At 43.0% G+C, this 23,516-nt stretch overlaps 1 protein-coding gene across 4 annotated transcripts in view; it reads left to right on the top strand.

Annotated features, from left to right (window-relative positions):
* Nucleotides 1–754: 754 nt before the first annotated feature.
* cpne5a (copine Va) overlaps nucleotides 755–23,516 on the top strand; it is a gene marked incomplete at its 5' end in the record, with an annotated part of 70,511 nt that continues 47,749 nt past the window's right edge. The window contains 7 exons of one of the 4 annotated variants that reach the window (XM_084553457.1): nucleotides 755–879; nucleotides 13,047–13,087; nucleotides 13,854–13,900; nucleotides 18,688–18,791; nucleotides 19,910–19,949; nucleotides 20,857–20,871; nucleotides 20,993–21,069. In XM_084553457.1, the coding sequence (XP_084409583.1) occupies nucleotides 770–879; nucleotides 13,047–13,087; nucleotides 13,854–13,900; nucleotides 18,688–18,791; nucleotides 19,910–19,949; nucleotides 20,857–20,871; nucleotides 20,993–21,069 (434 nt within the window). Of the gene's footprint in view, nucleotides 880–13,046; nucleotides 13,088–13,853; nucleotides 13,901–18,687; nucleotides 18,792–19,909; nucleotides 19,983–20,856; nucleotides 20,872–20,992; nucleotides 21,070–23,516 lie in introns of all 4 variants that reach the window. The other 3 variants (XM_084553455.1, XM_084553456.1, XM_084553454.1) reach the window with 3 other exon arrangements.

Raw genomic sequence — 23,516 nt, 5'->3', positions numbered from 1 at the left:
TTCTTTTATTTTATTGGCAAGATAAAGGAGAAACGAGGCTGTGATTGAAGCTGTTTGAGGAGCTGTCCAGATGCTGAAAGAGCACCAAGCAGCCTCACAATAAGAGCTGATGCAGTTTTAACATTAAAATAAACAATGAATCTGCTGCCTGTGACCCAAATGTTCTCTTTGAACATTTTTAGTACGTCCTTCTGCAGGTCTCTTAAAAAGAAAATGCCACTCTTGATAGTTTCAATCGAGTCAAAAATATTTTACCTCTGTTAATGTTTTCTAAAACAACAATAGAGTCAGTTCAATCTCTTCACGCTGTTTGGTGCTTAATTATTTTCAGTTAGAGGCTCTTTAAACCAATTCGGACCAAAACAACGATCCGTCCTCCATAAAATCAATAGCTTAAATCCGCAGCGAGTGCCAGTCGCAGCCACGCATGTAGGAGAATGCAGACAGGAGGGGTGGAGTTCACGGCTTTTACTTTTCCAAAGCTCCTCTGGCAGAAGAGCTCAGTCTTTGCTTGGGAAACAGCGGAGTTGGCGTTGATGCGTCCTGGCATGAGATCCCACTTCTGTCACATCAGCCTCCTCGCTGCCGCAGCCTCCAATTAAACTTTCCATGCTGTTGTTGCCCGTCCGGCGGGCAGCACTTGGGAGCTTTGTCTGGACTGCGTTCGCTCCTGCTCTCTCGTCCGCTGCGCCCCGGGTCTCCACCCTCGGCTCTCCAGGTTCGGAGAGACTCAGGCGGCCGGAGGAGCTGGCCACGGTCTCCCGCAGGCATGGAGGGAGACGTTATGGACAAAGTGGAGGCCACGGCGACGGTCTGTGACTTCGAGACCATCAGCGGGAGCATCCCTGCGACCAAAGTGGAGATCACCGTGTCTTGCAGGTGAGTCCGTTCCGGTGCTGCTGGGGCTGTGTCTGCGTCAGGGTTTGGGAAGCTCCGCGCGTTTTGGAACCATTTAGCTTTTTATTGTATTGTACGCAGCAATACTAAACATTTTATACTGTATCTTAACAGATCATCATATAAAGGTGAACATTTGAAGATTAAAAAACTTTATTGAAGGTGAAATGACATCCTTAATACGGTCCTTATCTGAGCTTACAAAATAGGCTGTGATTAGAAAATTGAAGCATAAAGAGTTAAGCATAAATTGTCTTATTATTTTTAATGCATCGGCTAACTAGGACTCCGATAATGTCCAACGAGACACCATGATACAAATCTTCATCTTTAAACTTTTACGCTTTTGTTTTCCCACCCTGTTTTTGTCGTGGGTATTTGCACTTTGCTGTCTATTTAGATCAAGCTCGCTCTCTGTCAGCTTGATTACAGCAGCGTTGTGTGTTCCGGCGCGTAAAGTCGAGTGCCACGGGAGATATTGATCATCGTGGAGTTTTATCGGCGTGCGCAAGAGGTTTCCCCCAGAGGCGCCCGTGTCATGCGTGAATCCGCTCACCTGCCTGACAGGCTCCCAAAAACAAGATGATTGGCACTAAACATTTTCTCCCGTGGAGACTTGAGCTGAATCCCGCTAAGATCCGGTTGGGGGCTGAGATGGGAGAAGGTGTCAGGAGCCTCGGTTGGGTAGGGTGTGGCAGCTGCAGGTGGAGACGCTGTGTGCTGCGTGTGACACATCGCGCCTTTAAAATCCAAGCGTACAGGATGATTTATTTTTATTATTTTTTTTTTTTATCAATGGAAATGGTGTGCATTTGTTTTCATGTGCTCTCCCCGGTTGTGCGTCATTACATCCACAGCTCTTTGTGCCCCCTGGCTACACACAGTGTCATGCATGCATGTAAATGAAGTAAGTAGAGCCAGGGGGAGAGAGCTTTATCAAGCCCTCTCATCTGCATTATTCACACAGTCAGTTGTGCTGGGGAATAAATTGACAGGTCTTGATGAAAAAACGTTGCCATGAAGTTGTTTAACAAACCCAACAAAGCACAGCTGACCTATGTTAATGAATTAATCACATTTCAGATCAAGTCAGTTAACCTTTGAGAGGATGGTGCAGCAGAGGAGGGATTTTTGTTTGGGGAAGATGAGCAGCATCGAAAAACTATAACTGAGATCTGGTGTTTATGTAAAAAAATATATATTCAACTGTATATAAAACTAGATTTACATTGTGTTTATTGCCACTTTCACTGTATATTAATGGAAACATGTAGACATGTGAAATACTGCTTCTCCTAGTCCCACTGTGCTATGTGCTGTATATGCAAATGTGAAACCGCCAATTCTACTGCTACAACTTCTACCGCAATACTTTTCCTATTCTAACCACTTCTATGATAGATGGTACTCTAAGTGTGTGTGTGTGGGAAGCCTGTATTTAAGGCTGGCATATGGGGTGTAGTCTGTGTGTGTTTTTATCCATCGTGGGGCATTTATTATGTGTCGCAGCTGCACTTGTGTTATTTCCCTCTTGGTACGCACTATTGTTTTTTTTTTTGCCTCAGACCTTCATACTTTAAGCAGGGATCTGTGTTGTTGCCCCCAGGCTCTGCTGATCTGCAGCTCCCCTGTCTGTCATTAATTTCTCTCCAAACAAAGACTTGCTCCCGGACTCACTTTGACAGAGAAGAAAAATTCATTCCTGCTCTCGGTGGGACCTTAAACCGGCCTGCTTTAGATGCAGATACTTGAAGTCTTGTCTGTTCTTCTGTGTGACTTCTCTGCTCCAGAGATCAAGAACTGGACAGCTCAAAACTTATGAAATACACAACCATGCATAAATCTGTTTTTTTTTTTTTTTTCCCCATTGTGTATTTCTATCTAATATAAGAAAACAGAAACAATGGGTCTTACGTGGGAGAGAGGCGCAAGCTCCACAACTCTGTGTAATTGATTTAGTAAGCCTGAAAGCTTTGAGATTGCAGCACACGTGGAATTGAGCTGCGCCGCGCCGCCCTTCAGGCATTCTCATAACCCTCTGCCAATATTGCAGCAAGCCCCCTGACAAACTGGGGGGACTCGAGCAGACAGCCGCTTATCAAAACAAGCGCATATCACTGTGATAGCACATTGTTCCCTGTCTGTGGCTCTGATTGGTTTTGCACACGGGTCAGCCAGTGAACTGAGTCCCGAGCATCTGCTTCTTAGCTGCAAGGGCTACTCTCCAGCTCAATGATAAGATGGCTCTTCAGACTCAAGTGGCCTCTTTTCCTACATCTGCCTTAAGGAGAAAATACATTCCTGTGAATAGTGAATACAGTTCAGCGGGTTATGACCAGTGGCTCTCTTGTGTCTAAACAGGTTTGACCCCACCTCTAATGAATGTGTTCATTAGTTGATATTTATGCAGCTCCGATGGATGTTTCGTGTTGTCTCTGTGGTTTGCTTCATCGTGCTACAGTTGTGAGCAATGTAGTAAATGTGAATCCTGCTGGATCGTAGGATGTGCCCTCTCTGTATCTGCGCTTTCCAGACCGGCTCAGAGTTCCCATGTACAATGACTTTAGGGAAACTGGGGCTTCAAGCGCTGCGGTTCCACTGTGAAGCGCACTTTGAGTAATGAATGCCGGGAAAAATGTGCACACAGACGAAAACCACAGAGCCCCTAAAGGCTTGAGACATGGAGCTTCATTTAAGGGAGATATTTTCTTCCCTCCTTCTCTCTTTCTTGTCTCACTACAAATCTGGGCACAGAACGATGGTAATGAATTGTAAATGTGGTGTTTACCTTAATGTGCCTCTGTGACCAGATCAAGGCGGGGGAACCATGCGGGTAATCTTGACAACTCTGACAAAGGTTTACGACCCTTATCGGAGCGAAGCAATGGAGGAAAAAAACAAAATCTTAATGCACCTCCTGTGTTTTAGATAGTTACCATCCAGAGGAGAAGAATGTAACAGAATTATTTGATAAAAAGCAGAGGGACGTATCTTTGCGTGATATATGCTTTAGTCCAACAAAGCCACCAAGCATGAGGACGTAGCAGGAATTTTGATTCCATTATAGACACTTATTGGCCCTCTTCAGCGTATCAAAACACATCACAGGCATGCTGGTAAGAGTGAAATCGGCTGACAAAGCCACCCTCCGTTCTCAGCCTCCCACCTAACAGCTTGAACATCAGACCATATCAGCCCCCATCGACCATTTCAACGGGATGAAGACACTGCATTTTGCCCGTCCCCTGCTGGTCTGTGCTGTTGCTCTGTAACCATTCATTTACTGTGATAGATTGGCGAGCGTTGCATCCAATCAATGCATTCCATTGCTGGGGGGATCTAACTCAATCAGGCCACTCTGCGCTCGAGGGATTCATTACCTGGTCAAACACACAGGAGGTCACATGACTGTCAGCATCCCGTGGCGGGTCCTTGCGGGAGCGGTTCCCCGACGCACGCCGCCGCAGATTGCTGTTCCCGGGGGTCAATCTGAAAACTTGTGGCAATGCTTCTTGATCTGGTCTCTTCCTGAGGCAATCATTGCAGCAGAGGGGGGAGGCCTAATGAAATCATCAGGACGATTAGGATGTGTGGCATCACTGCTCGATCTGTCAAAAACAATTGCTTGAGCAGAGCAATTGGGATTCAAGCTGCGTAACCAACCCATTGTTTATTTAAATGTGTTGTTACGGCTTATAAGTCTACCGCTGTTGTCGTGTTAATAGCCGTTATAGGTATTCAATCTTTGTTACTCATTCAGTCAAATGCTGCTGCGACCTGTTTTTTTTTTTTTTTCTGGTTGAACATTCCTCTGTTTCACCCTGGCAGGCAGCGAGGTTGAATTGAACTAGTTTGCATTGTGCAAGAACATAAAATATTAATCTCTCTTAGCGAGAGCGGAATTTTAATTTGCAGTGTTTTACTCAGATGTTTGTTTCACACTGGGGTTAAGATCGACCTGCGGCGAGCTCGTAGCTTTTCTCCTACAGGGTGACTTGTGTTTGGTGAATGATGCGCTGGATCTGTTTTGGGTATCAAGGCTGAGAGACACCAGGGTGCCAAGATGAGGCAGAATTTTTTTTCTCTTCCAAAATTGGGGATGTTAAGATTGCAGCAGGCAAGTCTCACAGGCCGATGAAGCGGATAATTATGCATGAACCCCTGACACAGTGAAAATGAGTTTGGATCCCAGACACTTGGCTTGTGGTGGTGTCAGTGTTATTAATATATTCTCGATTGGGATGTATGACAGCGGAGGGGGATCCCGTGGAAGCGCCGGGTTGGTGCCGTGCCAGTGGCTTATAACACCCTGCATGTTGTCTTCTGTGTCTTGTGAAAGTGTTGATTGAAATGACAGGAAAAGTCAAGGGTGTGGTGTAGCAATATCAAAAGCAGTCCCTGGCGGCTCAGACATATCACGCGGCCTTTGTCGCTATTTTCAGAGAAACTTGAGGGTCAGCGGAGTATGTTAGTGGATTTGTGTGTCGGGGGATATTTGACCTAATGTCACAGCTTGTCCGGGAAATGTGGGGAGCTGGTGGTAGATCTGTACAAAGAGTGACAGGTTGCTCAGTGAAGAATTCAGCACACAGCGTTGCATATGCTGAAGGTCCTTCTCTTGTTGACACTACTCTTTAGCTGAAGGGCTAAATAAGCTACTCGTTGCCAGATTGTTGTCGATTCAGTGGACGAATGTGTCTATTAGAGACACTAGAGTGGACGTGTTCTACTGTAGCCACAAGGGACATTTCTTCCCATGACGGTGGAGATGTCTGTGCTTTTGCTACACAGTTGTGTGGACCTGAAAGTTACACAGTCTTTTAATCAGAATATGCTTATTTTACAAGATAAACTTAACCAGATTGAAAATTGAATCCCTTGAAACAAATGTTAGTGGTCATTTCTGATTTGCCCAGCGATTTAAAAAGGTTGAGTTTATTGACAGCCACTGATCCCATCACTTTTTATTAGGTATTTAAGTGTGGGGATGTTGTTTGACTTCATAGCTCTCTGGCTAAGTAAGTAGAGCTTGTCATACTGTATCTGTACAGGTTGAGGACGTGGTCGATCAGCTGTGCTCCTCCTGAGGACTCGCTGCTGCGTCTTCCATCTCGTGAAATTCAATAAAAGATGCATTCAGTCTGATTATCTGAGTCTGTGTAGAGAACCCACATGGGACATTTATTTTCAGTTGGTGTGTGTCTCATAAGGTGGTGTGTGTACAGCGTCAGTTAGTGTTCAGCAGTTCATGCTCATTATGGTTTACCACCACCTACCTACTGTGTGACGCTTTCACCTATGGAGGCTCAACATGAGTCCGCCACCAATTAGGCAACTCCATTCCTCTATTTCCACACTCTGCGCTGCACTCACGGCAATCTCATCCTTCACTAACATCAATTAGTGAGGCAATTTCTGCCCGTGCTTTATTATTGTGATCTCTGTTGAGGCCGACCTCGATCTTTCCACCACTCCGCACTTGACTGAATCCACACGGTTTCTTTTTCTCTGTCTCTATCTAATGACCGGCTGGTCGGTCTCATTTCAAAGGCAAAATATGTATGAGCTTAGAGATGCTTTACTATGCCTAATTTGGTTCCTACTGTACAATCTCAAGTGCTGTATGTTGCTTCTTGCCAGCCTGTGAAGAACATGGGTCGTGTGACATTTGCAGCTTGGGTTTTTTCCAGATGGAACAGAGGGATGTAGAGAAATTGGTGTGAATTCACAGTAGACTAAGTGCAAAGTGCTCTGCCAGGGTTATATAGCCATATAGTATCAGTGTGTGCATTTCCCCTCGGCTCCTCGCACGAAAAAAAAAACCTTTTCTGCACAAACGGGGGTTTCCGAGCCGCTGTCACAATGTGCAATTAGCAGTGATATTATTCCCAGGTTGGACATTAGTTGCACATCAGAGGCCAGTCCGAATCAGGGAGCCACAATGTATGTGCATTCTCATTTATTATACCAGCAGTATAGGGCGAGTTTATGACTGAGATTCTGTCACTGCCCACGAGATGGTTGCCCAGGGAGAGCTCCGCTGCAGGTATCGCCGACCTGGAGGGATCCCAGGTTGAAAGTGAATAATTAAACAGATGGAGGGGAAGAAGAAGACACCTGGAGCCGTCACCGTGAAAGTCAGCAGATTGGTCTGTCACTAATAAAGGGACCAGATTGTGCTTTAAACTTAATGAAGGGGAGTGTTTTTGAAATCCGTACAAAGACAACATTACCCTGTATTATCATCTGTCACCGTCAAGAAATTAAGTTATGCAATATAGGCAGAGATAATTTCCAATAATGAAACACAGCCATGCATCAGATCCGATCAGTTGTTCTTTTAATTTCAGAGGAGGTGCTCCGAGCATGCAGGTAATGGATTAGCAGGGATTTATGGTCTTTTTTCTTTTCTTTTTTTGCACTGTGGGCCAGTTTATTATCAACTATATTTTTCTCAGGGACAGGGCAGCGTGTGTGTGTGTTTATAAAGCCCTGCCCCGTACTGTAGCTGACAGTTTGTCACTAGTGTACTGTAGCATCCAGGCTCTGGTTGCCTTGGTGATACTCTTGGATTCGTCCCACTCCCAAATATTCCCAGTCAAACAAGCAAAACATAAAGAAATTTCTTGTATATAGACAGAGTTATCTGTTCTTGCCCTCAGTGCTCTCTATTTGAAAGTAGTCTCTTGTCAGCACATATGTAACACAGTGGGATTAGGACAGTATTTCACACCTCTGGAAGCGACAATAAACACCGCTTGAATCTTGAAAAGAAAATACCATCAAGGGCATCCCTCTATCTTGGTCCACCCGGCTCTCCAAAGCCCTCTATCAGCCTGGTCAGTTTGATGATAGCAATCAAAGTCGTAAACGTTTGTAGAACTCTGTTTGCGTCTAATCAGCCACACCTCAGCGTTGAGATCATTTCATTTTGCATTGCCAAAGGTTTTTTTCACCTGTTATTGCTACAGCTCAGTGTCCTATTGCAACATGGCTGCTAGTTTCTTCCTGTGTGGACAGCTCTTCAGACACTAGCATCGTTTGAGTAGTTGAAGACACAAACATGTAAAAACCTTACAACTCATTGATAATACTGAATCGTTGGGAGTCCTGAGCTTGTTTTTCCTGCAAACCGGCACTTCTTGGGGTGATGGGAGACAGCGCCACATGTAATGTGTCCATTATTTCTAGTCTGCAATTTAGTTTTTGCAGAAAATGCCACTTCAAGGAGATATGATGTCTGAAATGGAAGTGTTTTTTTTTTTTTTTCCCATCACATAATATTCAGCCTTGACTTTCATCCAGAATGCCGGCAGACGTACAAAACATAATTTTCTGACATTTTACAAGCTCGTGGAGTTGATCTTCTTTCCACATTTGACATAGACGGTTCGCTGTGGACATTTCAAAATAGTTTCATTGTACCTCTTCATCTTCAGCTTGAAGTGAAGGTGAAGTTCAGTCGACAGTGAAGTGAAGTGTCCACACAGCAGCTGGGATAAGAAAGGTCCAGCCTCAGTCTTTCATACGATCATACATAGTACTGGAAATCGTTTTGAATATGCCCACTATTCACTCTCCTCCACTTTATTTGCTAACGTGAAGACAGTTGCCATTCTGCCCTGAAGTGAGAGAGCGAATTCAGTGAAGTTGAAGGTGTCACGCAGGTAAGCAAGTTTTGCTCTCAACTCCTCATTTCTTTCAGAAAATGTCTCTGTAGCCACTCAAAAACCCCGGCCAGAGGGAAAATGCAAAAGAGACAGTTCAATAAAGTTACGTACAAATATCCTCTTATGTTGTAGAGTTAGTATAATCTCGTGCCATATCACGTAATTTCCGCACGGTAGCAAATGCTTTGTGGCCCAGGGCTGGTTCGGTTTGGAAGTCTAACCACAGAGTACCATATACTGCCCAAATGTTTTTGAGTTACATAAATTCCCTCAAGAAAGATTGAATAATTCAGTCAGAATAATAGGATTCCTCTTATTTGTGAAGGGTCATCTAACCTCAGCACATAACGCCCGTGTTTGGTTCTCTGACGTTTTGACCCCTAAGAGCTGCTCAAGGGTGTATTAGACAAAGAGAAGACCTGCCGACCCTGTAATATGTGAGTGGAAAGAGAATGTCTGTCCTCAGTCAAAGAAGAGGGGGCCATAGGGCAGGAGAGGAAATGAAGCGACGGAGTAGACTTGAAAACACAAGCCGTCCTTCACTTTCCCCTCCCAGCCATCTTCTTTGTCTCTCTAATGTAGTACGGAGATTTTTCTTCCTCTAACCCGATCTAAGAACTGACTTTCAAGCTCGCGTTCGTCCTGTCCTTTCACGAAACCAATGGGGCTGCAGCACATCGGCCATATTCAGAACTATTTAAAACTGCTTTTTTACTGAATTAGATGCCATTTCTCCAAGGTACCAATTAGGATTTTGACAACGAATTAAAGGACTGCTGACAATAAGGCACTGCAGGCGCAGATATTAATTCCTACATTTCTTAGTTTAATAATCAGCCACATGGACCACAGAGCTGCTAAAATATCTCCAGGGATCTGACCGAGAGGGAGACTGGTCCTAATAAATTCTCGCAAATTGGAGTTTAGCAGTCAACCATACTTTAGAGGTCAAACCTCCCATACACTTGGACTATAGTGAAAACATTTATTAATATTTTAGTCGAACTAAATAAGTTTTTTTTTTTTGGCACATTTTTACAAAATTTGAGAGTGCACCGATTTGGATTAAGATCATTTATCTACTGGATGATATTTATTCTTAAAGTCAGCTTAATGCACTGCTGAACAAACAAAGATTACTTTGTTAGGGATGATTAAGAGGAGAAAGAAGAAATTGGATTCTTGGTATTTTTAGTTTTGTTTGTTCAACATCTGATAAGTTTAGAGGACGAGATTATTGCGCTCAGACTTTTAATCACCAGAGGAACCGGACAAGTGTTTTTTCATTTGTTTTTTTTGTATAGATTTCAGATATGATAGTCATTACAATCCTAAAAGTTCTCTATGGTAAGAAACAAGCCTTATACATGAACTGTGTTGTGAATTGGGCGAAGCTGTATATCCAATTACTATCGTCCTACTTTCAGTCATCAACAAAGTTTTTCGGCTTCTCGAGATAATTATCTTCTTTTTACCCGCTGAGATTTGTGGTGAGAAGGAGTTAACTTTTGAAATAAGGCATAAGCATTACTTCAGTGAAAGCAGACGGATTATCTGAGATGTTAATACTCATCCTGTGTGTGCTCTGTTCATGTGCTCTGTAAGACGATGGATTAATTTGTATTGGTGTATAAATCTGCGTACTAATCATACCTTCTTGGAATAAAAAATGTTCAGGGAGAACAAAATGAGGCTTACACGAAGGCGAAGGCTCCTGCCCTACAGTAAATTGGTGGAAAAATTAAACAGGATGTCGTGTTTTTCCGCTTTTGTTTTTTTCTTTTTCCATTAGACTCCCTCTCCTCTGCACCGAGAGAACGAATAAGGTGATGGACGAGCTAATTGTTAGAGGGTAATGGATGCCAGACAGTAACAGGTGGATACAAAGAGGCAGTTAGTCATGGATGGCTTTGTTATCTCCAATGATAATTGTGCTGACAATTTTCCAACTGTTGTCAGGTCAGCCCAAGGCTAATACCCGACAGAGCTGCATCTGTCGTCCCCGCACGTTTGCTTGCGATGGGAGATTTTGTGTCGGGGAATACAGAATCATACGAACGATGTCCTGCTGCATGGATTTACTCCTGAACTCTCATCTATATTCATTGAAATCCTACTGTCCCCCTGAAGGGATCAGGAGTATTCTGAACTGTGTTTAAGTTATTTAATCGCACTGTTCACTATCACAAGGCATATTTATAGCAACATTATAAGGATATGCTAATGAGATAACCGAAGCCATCAGGAAAATGTCTCTGACCCAAAGTGTTGAATGAAATGACTGATAATAGCACAGCCTTACGATTTAAGTGTAATTTCTGCTCTATTAGATCTTGTACACTGACATGAGGGAATAGTAGAAATAGGCTTGTGTTGTCTGGGAAACTTCTCTACGTCTCCCTAAGAAAAAAAAAAAATAATAAAACCCAGGAAGTGACTATAAATGGAGATAGCATGAATAATATTGCTTATTGCACCTCTTATCTTGAATGAGTCTATAAGCCAATCAGAGTGTCTGGCTGACTGTAAAGGTGTTGGGCTGATGATCAATGCTGAGACGCCGGATAGCTCCTTCACAGTGAGAGAGGGAGAGTGGTTTATTTGAGTGTGTGGGTTATACTGATATATATATATATATCCTGATATTTCTTTTGAGATAAAATGAGAATGAGACATTTTGAACGCATTTCTTTGACCTCTAGTGGCTTTCATGGGTGCTGAATGAAATTTGGCCCATAAGTATGAAGTGATCAGCTTGTTCAACGTATTGTGTTGAATGGATAAAAATAAATCCTTGTAAGGATTAGCTTGATTCTTTTTGCCCCAGTGTAAAAAATCACCAGGGTAAAAAGCCAGTCTCCACACATCCAATCTCTTGTACCACTGAGCTGAACTAGAGCTCATTACTTGTGAACTGTCAGCATGAAGACATCTGGATAGCAATCCAATAAAAGCTGCTCATCAGGCGGTACATAGTGGTTCAGAAATTAATTTTTCACCTATAAGCGTTAGACTTACGGATGCCTCTCATTCTGATTTGCATTATTGATTGTTATTCTCCTAATTATTGATTTGCAGCTATCCCAGAGCTGAAAATGACGTTCAAAATGCAAATACGTCCAGTTTATTGTCAGACAAGACAAAGACACAGACAGGAAATCTTTAGATTGGCTGACACTACATTTTTATAATTCAACTTTAAAATTAAAATTCTTTAAAAAAAAATTGTAATCAGTTAATTTTGTGTTGATAAATCAATTGTTGCAGTTTTAATCTGAGCTCACATGAATCCTGCTCTACAAAACCTATTGCCTAATGGCTCACATTAACAAAAGGTAATATCTGAGAGTCTGTAATCATGTTCTTCATTGTATTACCACTTCTTTGTTAGTAATGGCTAAATTCTGACTTTTGAATGTGACCATTACTCCAGAATTGAAGCACCGCCTGGCGCCGAACATAAAAACCTCCTGAATGAGACCTTAAAGCCATAGTGCAGGACTTTTTTACATATTAATGAACATCCATTACATCCAAGCCATTGCCAGATGAGTTCACAGAATGCTGATTAAGCTAATGAGCACAATGAATGCCAAATACATCTCTCTTGATTTTGCAGGAGATTGGAGTTTTTAAATGTGGCTGAATGAACCAAGCAAAGTTTCTGGTGCTCCCGATTCAGAGGAAGGATTGCAGTCAAAAAGTAAGAAGGAAGCCATTACTGGCAAGGACAAACACAGTTCCACTGGTACTCTGTGGCTTTTCCTATAACGCTTAAAGAAAGAGAAGGAACCGTGTTAATGTAATTCCTCTCACTGCCACAAGGGGGAGATGCACGTTCTGCACTGCAGCTTTAAGTTGCTAATTTACAGTCATTTGTTCTGTTGGGCTTCACAGCAAGAAGGTGACACCCCCCCCCCCCCCCCCCCCCCCGTGACCCTCCAGAGGACTAGTGGTTACAGAAAATGAATAAATTAATTTTCTGTTGAGTGGTCGTCTGCAACACAAAAGAATCTACTGACTATTTGCTTGTCTTTTTGTTTGATTGGTACATCTGATTATTTTTTCATGTTAATTTGCTGTTTTGTGATGATGTTGATGAAGGATTGTGTTGCTCTTTGTTGTGGCAAACAGCTTGCCATGTTTTCACTGGCTCCTCTGTGTCATTTCGCCGAGCGTTAATGTGCGCACCGTACTGTTCACCTGGAAAGGAAATCTCAAGGGCATGGTTTATGGGAAGTTAAGTGTGGTTGTGAATTGCCTTGCCATTATCATTTAGCTCTTTGAACATTGTGCTGTGTTGCGATTAAACTGCACACGAGAGGAAGCACTGACACACTCGTACAAAATAAGATGCATCTTCACAACTGTCACACTCCAGTCTTAATCTGAAATTTATTAGAGCAGCGATAACACACGCTGGGGCGAAATGAGATTTTGATGTCGTGTTTTTAATGTAATTGTTTTCTTTCCTCACAGGAATCTCTTGGACCGAGACACTTTCTCCAAATCTGACCCATGTAAGTCCTCAGCTTCTAGATTTATAATTGCAGCTTAGTTTGTTCTGCGGGAGATTTTACTGAGAACGTGGTCCACTGACTCCTCGTCTCCTTTCACAAGGCTTTACTTTTACTTTTGCTGAGCTTAACTTTGATTCAGTTTACTCTGCTATTTCAAAGTGGTTCCTTCAATAACTGCATATCATTTGCACAGTAATGGGACAACCTTACCTTGCTGAGAGCTAAAGTACCTTAATGCATGCAGGGTATAAACGGCAGCCTTTGAATACAAATGGCTACCTTTTGGTGAGACACATTTTCTTTGATATTCCCTGCAGGATAGAGAATTGGGGGGAGGCATTTAACATAATAGGGAAGAGGTTCAGACCCTTTGTATAAATAAGCTTCTGGGAAAATATCACACTCGCTCTGTTTTGTATTTGCCTGAAGATGAACCTTAGAATATACGACAGGTCACGTCAGGTACGGCCGCCTCAGCTTCATTTGAAGTCACAAAATCAAAAAGGAATCGAGAGAATTCCACTGTTAGGAAATTGTGTTTTGATTGCACGGCTTAAATTATATTGCAGGAGCTCTCAATCTTGCTTTAGAGCTTTGTTCCCAGAATCATCACGCTTGGCACTTCATTATGCTGTCAGGGCGTGGCAGGATAATTATTGATGGATGTCTGCAGAGAAGGAACAAAACAAACCCCATTTGAAGAAGCGTGGTGCTTGATTGAGATTGTTTAGTGACAGTGTTTCCTCTGCTTTCACTCTCTTCTCAGTGGTTGTATTATACACCCAAGGCGTGGAGTCCAAACAGTGGAGAGAGGTAAGAGATCACAGCCGGTCCTCTGTCAACACAACTCAATCAGCCTGTCTCTTCTCCGTGACAGCCCTCTCTCCGTTTACAGCTCCCCCTCCTACCCTCCCCTCTCCTCAAGTTAAATGCTGTGAGTGCCAATCATTTGCAATTGATTGACCCTGTGAACACTGTTGCGCCGCGCCAACACTGCGTTAGTTTTGACTGATTGGCTGATTAATGTGACAGCTACACACATCGATAAAGATTTGCCCCTGCATCACAGTCTCCTCTGGCTGTGGGCCACCGGGCCGTAATATGACCGAATATAGAGACAGAGTCTGGGAATATTATGTGTCCCCATTTTCTTGGTGGACTTACAGAGAAGTGGAAACTTAAATTTATATCTTTTTTTTGCTCTAAGGCAACCCTTAGGCAACTATTCTTGGTGAACAGCACTGACGGAAATGTACTGTATATACTTTATGATGGCATCAAGGTACATGAGACATGGACAATGGTTTTTAGTGATACAACAACAACACAGGCTGATATCTTGGATTACAACATACAGTGGCCCAAAAACTAGCATTTCATACAGAAAACAGCAAACATTTTCAGCTAAAATAAATTCAGGTTGTTGCTTGATAAAGACGAACATGTACCGCTGTTTTTATAGTCATGCCTGATGGAACGTTTCCATCGTTAATGTAATAATCTACACCCATGGTTACTCTGCTGGCGTCTCCCGTGTTAACTGAAGGGTGACTGACTTCCTACATCCTCAGTAAATGATCTTGGAACTGGTTAGCCAAATGTCAAAAGTCAAAAGAAACGTCGAGAATGGCAGAAAGAGATGTGAAGTGAGCTCGGAGAAAAAGGTCAAGCAGAAAAGGCCACGGTGTTCATCAGGTTAGCGAAAACACTTCACCCGTCCTCCACAGTTGACTATAATGTCAAAAAGTAAAAAAAATAAATGGCGGACTCGTGACTGAGAACAAAAGGAACACAGACAGACCGAGAAAGACCAGCATCTGGAGTTAAGTGGAATGGAAATAGTGGTAATTCCAACACTTTTACTCCAATTTGGATGTGACATTAAAGCTGAGAGTCATATATGCCCTCCCAAAGAACTGATCTAAATCCCAGAGAGCAGCTGTGGGTGCCATGGAGGAAACAAACGTCTTGTTGAGGCTGTAGTTTGGACGAACTGAAACCTTTGAGGGGCAAAGTGGTACTGCCCAATGTAGAGCGTCAAATCTGCCGGGAAATATAACAAAAGAAGATTTTTTTTCCCCCAGCTACTGTGTATTGGCAATGCTGAAATCATTCAAAAGCAAACAAGAGAGACTAAGATAGACACATATTTTCAGCAACTCTGCCCACATCGATTCCAGCTTTGTTCACCTTTTCAGATATTTGTTGGAATAATTAATTGTTTAGTACCTCCACCTCCCTGTTTCTCTCCCTCCTGTAAACTTCACCAGATGAACATGGACCGAAAGAATGTGATTTATTCCAACCACAGAGAAACAGTCGGATCAAGCGTTAATGGTTATGAGGCGCTAATATTTTTCTCTTCAATCACAATCTGATTGAAAATCAGTCTCATCTCTTCTTATCCAGATGGTTACATGATCCATTTGTGTTCACATTGGGCTATTATTTAGTTTCTGATTCAGATTCAGATTCAGATCCAGAAACTTTATTTATCCCTGGGGGCAATTTAAGGCGCATGTCAGCAGCAATGTGGAAAACAAGACACTTTTAAAGAAACAAAAATAAGAACAATACACAATATATATATAAAAAACTATAAATGTTCAAAACTTTCCAAACCGTTCACATAGGATGTAAACATGACTGTATGAATAAAGTGGTTAAAGTGATTAAAGTGCATACAGGGTATGTGTAAACAGGAATTACAGGGATTATATATTTACATTGCAGAGGTAGTATGGATAATAAATAATAATAAATTACAACAGAATTATTATTTGTATTGTTAATGGATTACTTGTGTCCGTGTGGAACCGCAGCAAGAGAGGTAGAAAGTTTTTGATACGAAGCTGGTGGAGATTTACTCGTAGTAGAAGGATTATTTCTTGGCCAGTAGCTTCACTGATTGCTTTGCTACCATTTGGTGACTCTAGAAACTCAATAGCGGTTCTCATCTAACTGCAGGCAAAAAAAAAAAAAAAGTAAATAAATGTATTTTCCAAGAGGTCTAACCATTGATTGAACCCTTAAATTTTTTTTGCAGTGTTATTCACTCAGAGAAAATAATACCAGAGCTTGGTGGCTGAACATTATGTCTCTCATGTCATTCATAATGTGGTCAACTGGCCTTGGCTCACAAAAAAATAAATAAAAAAAGAGCCAGCCTTGGCACTGGTAGCAACAGGGGAAATTATTTTCTCAACCCAGAAAGTAGTTTCACTGATTAAAATTCAAATGTGTTGAAGCGGGAGGAGCCTCCTACACCTGTCACCTCTGGTTACAATGTCCCGCCTCCAGTTTACAAACTGTGGGTGCAAGTTTTGAATGTCTCCCTCCGAAAGAGATACGCGGCCTGTGTTTTCACATGGCAGCTGGCTTTGTACACAGACGAATCAAGCTGTGCAGTATTGATAAAGCTAAGCGCCTCCTCTGCCCCTCTGTCGAGTAATGTGTTTTTGTTCCCCTGGGAGCAGATCTGGCCGGTTGGAGCACCTTTCTCTGTGCCACTCATAGTCATTCATAGTCCTCATCCACAGAAGAATATAAAAACACAAATGTTATGGATGCATTGTGTTTTCCAGTAGGATGTCTACATCAGATCCTCTCGAGACTCGGGTCCCCGTGACTAATTTCTGCCAGCATCCGTGGTCAGTTTATAAAGCTGTAGCGATGGGCCGTTATTCTGTTACCGTGTGACTTTAATCTCCAACTCCCTCCTCTGTAATTACTCCTAGCGCCTGACAGGTTTTCCTGTGTCTACAATTTTCACTCAACTGCGCTGCTGACACAGTATATCCTCCCCAATTTCAAACCAAAGCCTGGCCTCTCCACTTCCAGTCAAAATCCTAGACGTTAATCTTTTTTTACCAAGATGAATTTTATGACATTACTGCTCACAATTTATTCTAGTTAGGTTTATTGGAAGGGTAAGAAGCTCACACTGCCAGCACCACCTTCTTTTTTTTTTTTTTTTTCCTGTAGACAGTTAATTGTAGTGCTTTGCAACCTTGGCTTTACAGGTTGGCTGTGTGCTGTGCCAAGGCAGGGAAATTATGTGCAGAGGGAGATCTGTTATTTCCTCTGGTGGCTTTTCGCTTCTCTGCTGCTGCTGATTCTTCTTCCACTGTTAAGTTTGGCCTGGGACCAAAGTGAATACGCTGTAGCTCCCCTGCTGCTGCAGTCAGCTCTGTCACTGAAATAGGCTCCTGTTTGCTCAGTGGAGATTCACCACCTTTGGATGTGCTGGAACGGAGCTTTCACACTTTGACAGGAAAAGCAAGAGTGGAGGTAGTGCCACACAGCAGTTCAACTTTTATAGCCTCAGACGCACTCTTATGCTTGATGGCAGGTTATACTTGAGGACACCCACGCGCTCACTCTGACACATGTTACGCACAATCCGGCCTTGACTGTCTGTGCATTAGCACGGGCGTCCGTCCGTTGGAAGTATAAGCCGCCGTAGCGTTGCTTCTCTGCTCCCTTGTCAGGTCTCACTTGGAGTTTTACCCCCACTGGATGTAATCACAAAAAAGTGTGAGCCTGTAATCCCGCTGCTTCATCTCCTCATTAAGCCCTAACACTGCTATTATTAATTCACTGTGTCAGTTTATGGTAACACTTCTTACCGGGGATGTTTTATTTATGCAGCTCTACATCAAATTCTCTCTGACTTTGAATTATTCATTTTGGAGACAATTAATGTGCCTGTGTGTGGTGGTGGTGGAGGTGGTGGAGGGGAGAGGGAGGGTGCAACACTTGCTGTTTCTGTTGGTTTCTTTGTCAGCACATCACATCATCAGGAGGTCTTGGGCTGTTACACAGATGAAATTGTTTTAAGGGCGATTATCAGTACCAAATATGCAAACTTCACACTTTAGTTCTCGGTAGTTCAGACTTGACAACTTTGACTCCGAAGTACAGATGGGAGGACACAGTAATGCTCATTCTGTAATTAGAACAGCGGCATACTTGATGATCCCCGAGACCTGGCTGTTCACAAAGGTTACCTACCGGTGTGTCCTCTATAAAAAACGGGCGGGGCAAGAACACATCCGAGCATTTTGACCGTACTTGGTCAGATGTGTACTTCGAATTCGACCGGTGCGTGGGCAGCGACTGATGATGTCCACAAGTACAGACAAGAACACGCATTGATTAAGGCCCTCGGTGTCTGCGCTGACTGAAGAGGAGGTTCCAGTCATTTGTGCAAAAACAAGATTTATTTATTTTTTTCTTTCTTTTCCCTGTCTTTGTGTCCTCCACCTCTCGTTTGAAGTGTCTCATAGAGCGACAGTGCCGTGGCTGTGCTATTAATTAAGTGTAATTGGACTCAATAAAACGCCCTCCCCCCCGGGCTCACTCATCCCCAGCACAGTGAAACAGAAGAAGAGCTGACAGTGTGCCATCATTGACTGCTGTTAATCAAATCTGATCTTATCCGAATCCATGAATTCACTGGGCTGTCGGGGAACGATGAAGGGAGTGGGGTGAGGGAAAATAGAGCCGTAGATGTAGTTTCTGAGTGACTGCATGGTGTGTTGTCTCAAAGCTCCGTACTCACATTTTTCTCCCCCCCTCTTCTCTTGGTTGTGGTCCAGTTTGGCAGAACGGAGGTGATAGACAACACGCTAAACCCAGACTTCGTCAGGAAGTACATCCTGGACTACTTCTTTGAGGAGAAGCAGAACCTGCGCTTTGACGTGTGAGTTATTCCGTTTGATGTAGTTCTCTGAGGCCACAGACCGAGGTGTGTGTGTGTGTGTGTGTGTGTGTGTGTGTTTCATATGTGCCAGCCTCTTCCTCCATTTCCTCCTTTTGTTTCCAACGTCTCCTCCCTCATCCCTCATTTATCTCTTCATACCTCTTCACTTTTTCCCCTCTTTCATTCTCTCTCCTGGAATCACTCTCTCCCTCGTTACAGCTCCGCTCTCTCTCTCTCCTGAGGAATTATTCATTGGTGCGGTGTCTCTGTAGTCATTCGTTGAGCAGAGATTGGTATAAGATTGATAAATATTTCATACAAAGTATTATTCTTAATCTCCCAGCTGCTGAGCAAAAGCAAACGTCTAAAACCAAGTCCCAGAAAACTCACAAAGAATCCTGTCCTCCTTTTGTTCTGCCTTTTTTCCGTTTGAAAAGGCCAGACTAGTGAGAGGGTCAGCAAGGTGCAGATTCATTTTGAGTTCCCTGAAAAGAGTCAGGATGCTTTTTTTTTTTTTTCTCTCTTCTCCACTTCTTCGAGGAGAGGACATATGCTTCCAAGAGGAGAGGACATATGCTCCCAAGACTCAAACCCATCAAGCATGAAGTCCCTGGTGGACTTCAGGATGTATCTAGGACTAAGCTGGAGGTCTCAGGAGGATTTCTAGACACTTAATGAATTCATTTGGTGTGCAATCATGACACAACGCTGGAACAGGAAAGGAGGGAGTGCATCCCATCACAATTAATGCTACTCATTTACATCTCTGTTTTATCACAGAGGTGGGAACCAGGGCATACTCAGGTTTAATTACTTTTACATTAACTTTGACTGGCAGATGCTTAAAACTTTCTCTGCATTAGGAGATTGTTTTGATATGTTCCCCCTGGTACAGAGTGGAAATTAAATCATAAAATATAGAAAGACTTCCTTAATTAACTGTCACATTTCTGCTTACGTGTTGTTGTTTTTTTTTTCCTGGGCCTCCCCCCCAATGACCCACAAGTGTGTGATTGACACACAGGAAATGCCCACACTGCAGCTAGTATCCATTAATGCTTCTGCTGTGTTGCACACACCTTAATCTCTGTGTTTTGTGGTCTCTTTTACAATTCCAGGTATGATATCGACTCTAAAAGTCCAGATTTGGCAAAGCATGTAAGTGAAAACTCTTTTTTTTTTTCTTCTTTTGTGTAGAATTAACTTTGCATGTCGGATATTTAGGTTACATGCAAACCAAACTTTGTAGCCTCAAAAATGCTCAAATATATTTAAGATAAGTAAACCGCACTTCTTCTGATAAAAAGCTGTTTATCGTTCCATCTCCTTCTGAAATGAGTTCTGTTATTCCTCCAGAGCAATAGAAATCTAAGTTTCATTTTCATCTGGCACTTTCATTATCTCTGTTTTTCCTTTTTTATTTTTTTTAAATGAGAATTGAAGCATTCCACATTGTTATCAAAGCTATTCAACACATATCCCCGTGTGCCGTATAGCTCTCCTTGCAGTTTCCTAAATTGTATTTTTGAGTGGGCAGAGTTTCACATTAGCACATACATTCCAATGAATGGATGTGAGCCCACAGTTCATTAGGATGATTGCATGTTAGTGTCATCGTCTACGCTGAAAGCTTTGATAAATAAACTCATAGTACGAACACTAGACAATATATTTGCAGCACTTGGTTTGCACAATACCAAAATATTCATCATCAAACGTGTGTGTCTGTCTCGTGACGCTTTTGCTCTTGTGTCTTTGCATCGTGCTTCATTGTCTGGAAACGAACTGTGTGAGACTCCTCTTGCCTTCGACGCTTTCCCTTTCTCTCTTTTGCGCTCTTTCACTTTCCTTTTCTCCTCCTCTGGCGCTGTGTGACCCTCGGCCATCCCCATTCTGCCTCTCTGCTCTTTCACATATCCACTTTTTCTTTTTTTTTCTCCTTGCTCTTGGTTGATGACGGTCTGGTATTTGAGTCGTGTGCCTTCTGTTCCATGATATGCTCTGTTGTGTCACTGCTGCTGCCTGGTCTCTCTTTCTTCCTCCTCCTCCTTCTCCACACTGGAAGCCAACCGACTTTAACGTACGTGTCTGCCTCAGATGTCCTAATTAATAACCGTACAATGCTTATAATGATGCTTAACTCCTCACCGACTCTCCTTGTTACCGCTTGAATGCCCCCGTCCTACGTCTCTCTCTGGCAGGACTTCCTGGGACAGGTCTACTGTACGCTGGGAGAGATCGTGGGCTCACCTGCCAGCCGCTTGGAGAAGCCGCTAGGGTGAGTGCAAAATTTTAGATTTTTGAGTCGTGCGGCAAGAATACACTGCAACTATTAGGCAAGTGAGTATTTTAACCACATCGTCATTTTTTTGTATATTTTCCAACTCCAAGCTGAATAAACCTATTGGATTTAAGCTTACTAGGTGATGTGCATTAGTGTAATGAGGGAGGGTGTGGCCTTAGGAGATCAACAACCTATATCAGTTGTGCACAATTATTAGGCAGCAAAGAAAACATCTTTCAGAGGCATCTCAAAATTGCCAAGATGTTGTTGAGAGCCACGGGTTGAGAGAAAAAGACGCAAATTAACTGCCAACGATTTGAGGAGAATCAAACGTGAAGCTACCAGGAACCCGTTATCCTCCAGTGCTGTCATATGCCAGAACTGCTATCTACCTGGAGTGTCCAGAAGTACAAGGTGTTCAGTGCTCAGAGACGTGGCCGAGGTAAGAAAGGCTGAAACCCGACAAGCACTGAACAAGACGTACAAGTTGAAACGCCACAACTGGGCCAAGAAATATCTGAAGACAGATTTTTCAAAGGTTTTATAGACTGATGACGTGAGAGTGACTCTTTATGGACCAGATGGATGGGCCTGTGGCTGGATCAGCAATGGGCACAGAACTCCACTCCAACTCAGACGCCAACAAGGTGGAGGTGGGGTACTGGTATGGGCTGGAATTATTAAAGATGAGCTTGTTGGACCCTTTCGGGTTGAAGACGAACTCAAACTCAACTCCCAAACCTACTGCTAGTTTCTAGAAGACACTTTCTTCACACAGTGGTACAGAAAAAAAGTCTGCGTCTTTCAAGAAGGCCATGATTTTTATGCAGGACAGTGCTCCATCTCATGCATCAAAGTACTCCAGTAAAGCTAGCCAGTAAAGGCCTTAAAGATGAAAGAATAATGACACGGCCCCCTTCTTCACCTGAACTAAACCCTATTTAGAACTTGTGGGCCCTTCTTAAACGTGAGAAGTACAGTGAAGGAAACGGGAGGCTGTGGTTGCTGCTGCACAAAAAGTTGACGGTCAAGTGATCAAGAAACTGACAGACTCCATGGATGGAAGACTTTTAATAAAAAGAAGTGTGGCTATATTGATTTATTTTTTCAAATGTCAGAAATGTTTGAGTTGTTTGTTTATTATTCTTTAAAAGGTGAAAATAAAGAAGTGAGATGGGAATATTTTCTGCTTTTCTAATAATACTGTTCACAAATAGCTGCCTGATAATTGTGCACACACAGATATTCTCGTACAAAATCCCAAACCTTGCTTAAATATTCAAGTTAACATTAACATTTTGGATTGACCACGAGCACTAATCCTCAAAAGCCTAATAATTGTGCACGCGGTGTAAGAGTCCCTCAGAGGTTTTGATGTGAGTTCTTCTATCAAACAGGTGAGCAGAATAAATTTAACTTCTCAAATACACGATTTCAGATATTATCAGATAATGAAAGCTCTGTGCCACTTCTTCTTAGCCCATTCATGCCACGGCTCTCCTGCTGGATTTCACACATTCCAGCGAAGATGAGGCCGTGATGAGTGCGTCTCCCTTCAAGAGCCGTCTGTATTGTACATTACAGTGCAAGATTAGCACCCGTGTGCTTGGATGGGAGTGGGTAATTGAACATGACAGTGGATTTCCTCAATACAATTACTGTCATTAGGGAGGTGATCTAGCACAAAGAGTAGACTGAAGCCAGCGTGAGACACATGGCGTTCCACATCAGCTCCGCGTCAGCATAAATTGGGAGATATGAACTGCCGAAGTCGGTGGCACCCACTGGCTTGTATGTGTCTCTCTTCGAGAGTGAGAAGGAGGGTTTGTGTGCCTCCATGTGAAGTATGAGGCGGCGCTGGCCCCGGCGGTGAGGGGTTTGTGAGAACTGCAGGGCTTTGGTGTCGACCACGGACTCTGCCAGTGGCTGCCGGTGGTGGATTACAGAGCTCGGTGCCCTTCGGTGCTGAATAAGAGGATGAGCTGGATCAAGAGACCGTGTTTGCTGGTGTGCTGTAAACTAGGCTTCACACCACACATCAGAGAGAGAGAGAGAGGCGGGAAGATCAGGAGCCCCAGGCAGACGTGATGGAGAAAAGTATTGATTGCACAGCTTCAGCAGGACACCTTGATCACCACTGAGAGTGTGATGATGATGATGATGATATGGCTGCCCTTACACACTGAAGAAATGAGCCCTCATGAAAACATACACATGTGCTGCTATTAACTATCCCAGTGGCTTTTAAGTTGAGGCGCAGCAATTCAGATACACAAGAGAAGTACAGTCTTTTATTCAGCCTTGTCTTTTAGCTGAACACTGTTATGGCTAGGAGTTTTTCTCCCCTCCCATGATAGACGATAGAAGTTGTTTAATGGCTGTGTGCTCCATTTCCTTGTCATGCATCCTGAAGTGACAACGCTTCTCTGGATCGCAGTTTT

The sequence above is a fragment of the Chelon labrosus genome (assembly GCF_963514085.1).
Source record: "Chelon labrosus genome assembly, chromosome: 10".
Taxonomy (NCBI): Eukaryota; Metazoa; Chordata; class Actinopteri; order Mugiliformes; family Mugilidae; genus Chelon; species Chelon labrosus.
This window is presented reverse-complemented; position numbering and strand designations above follow the sequence as displayed.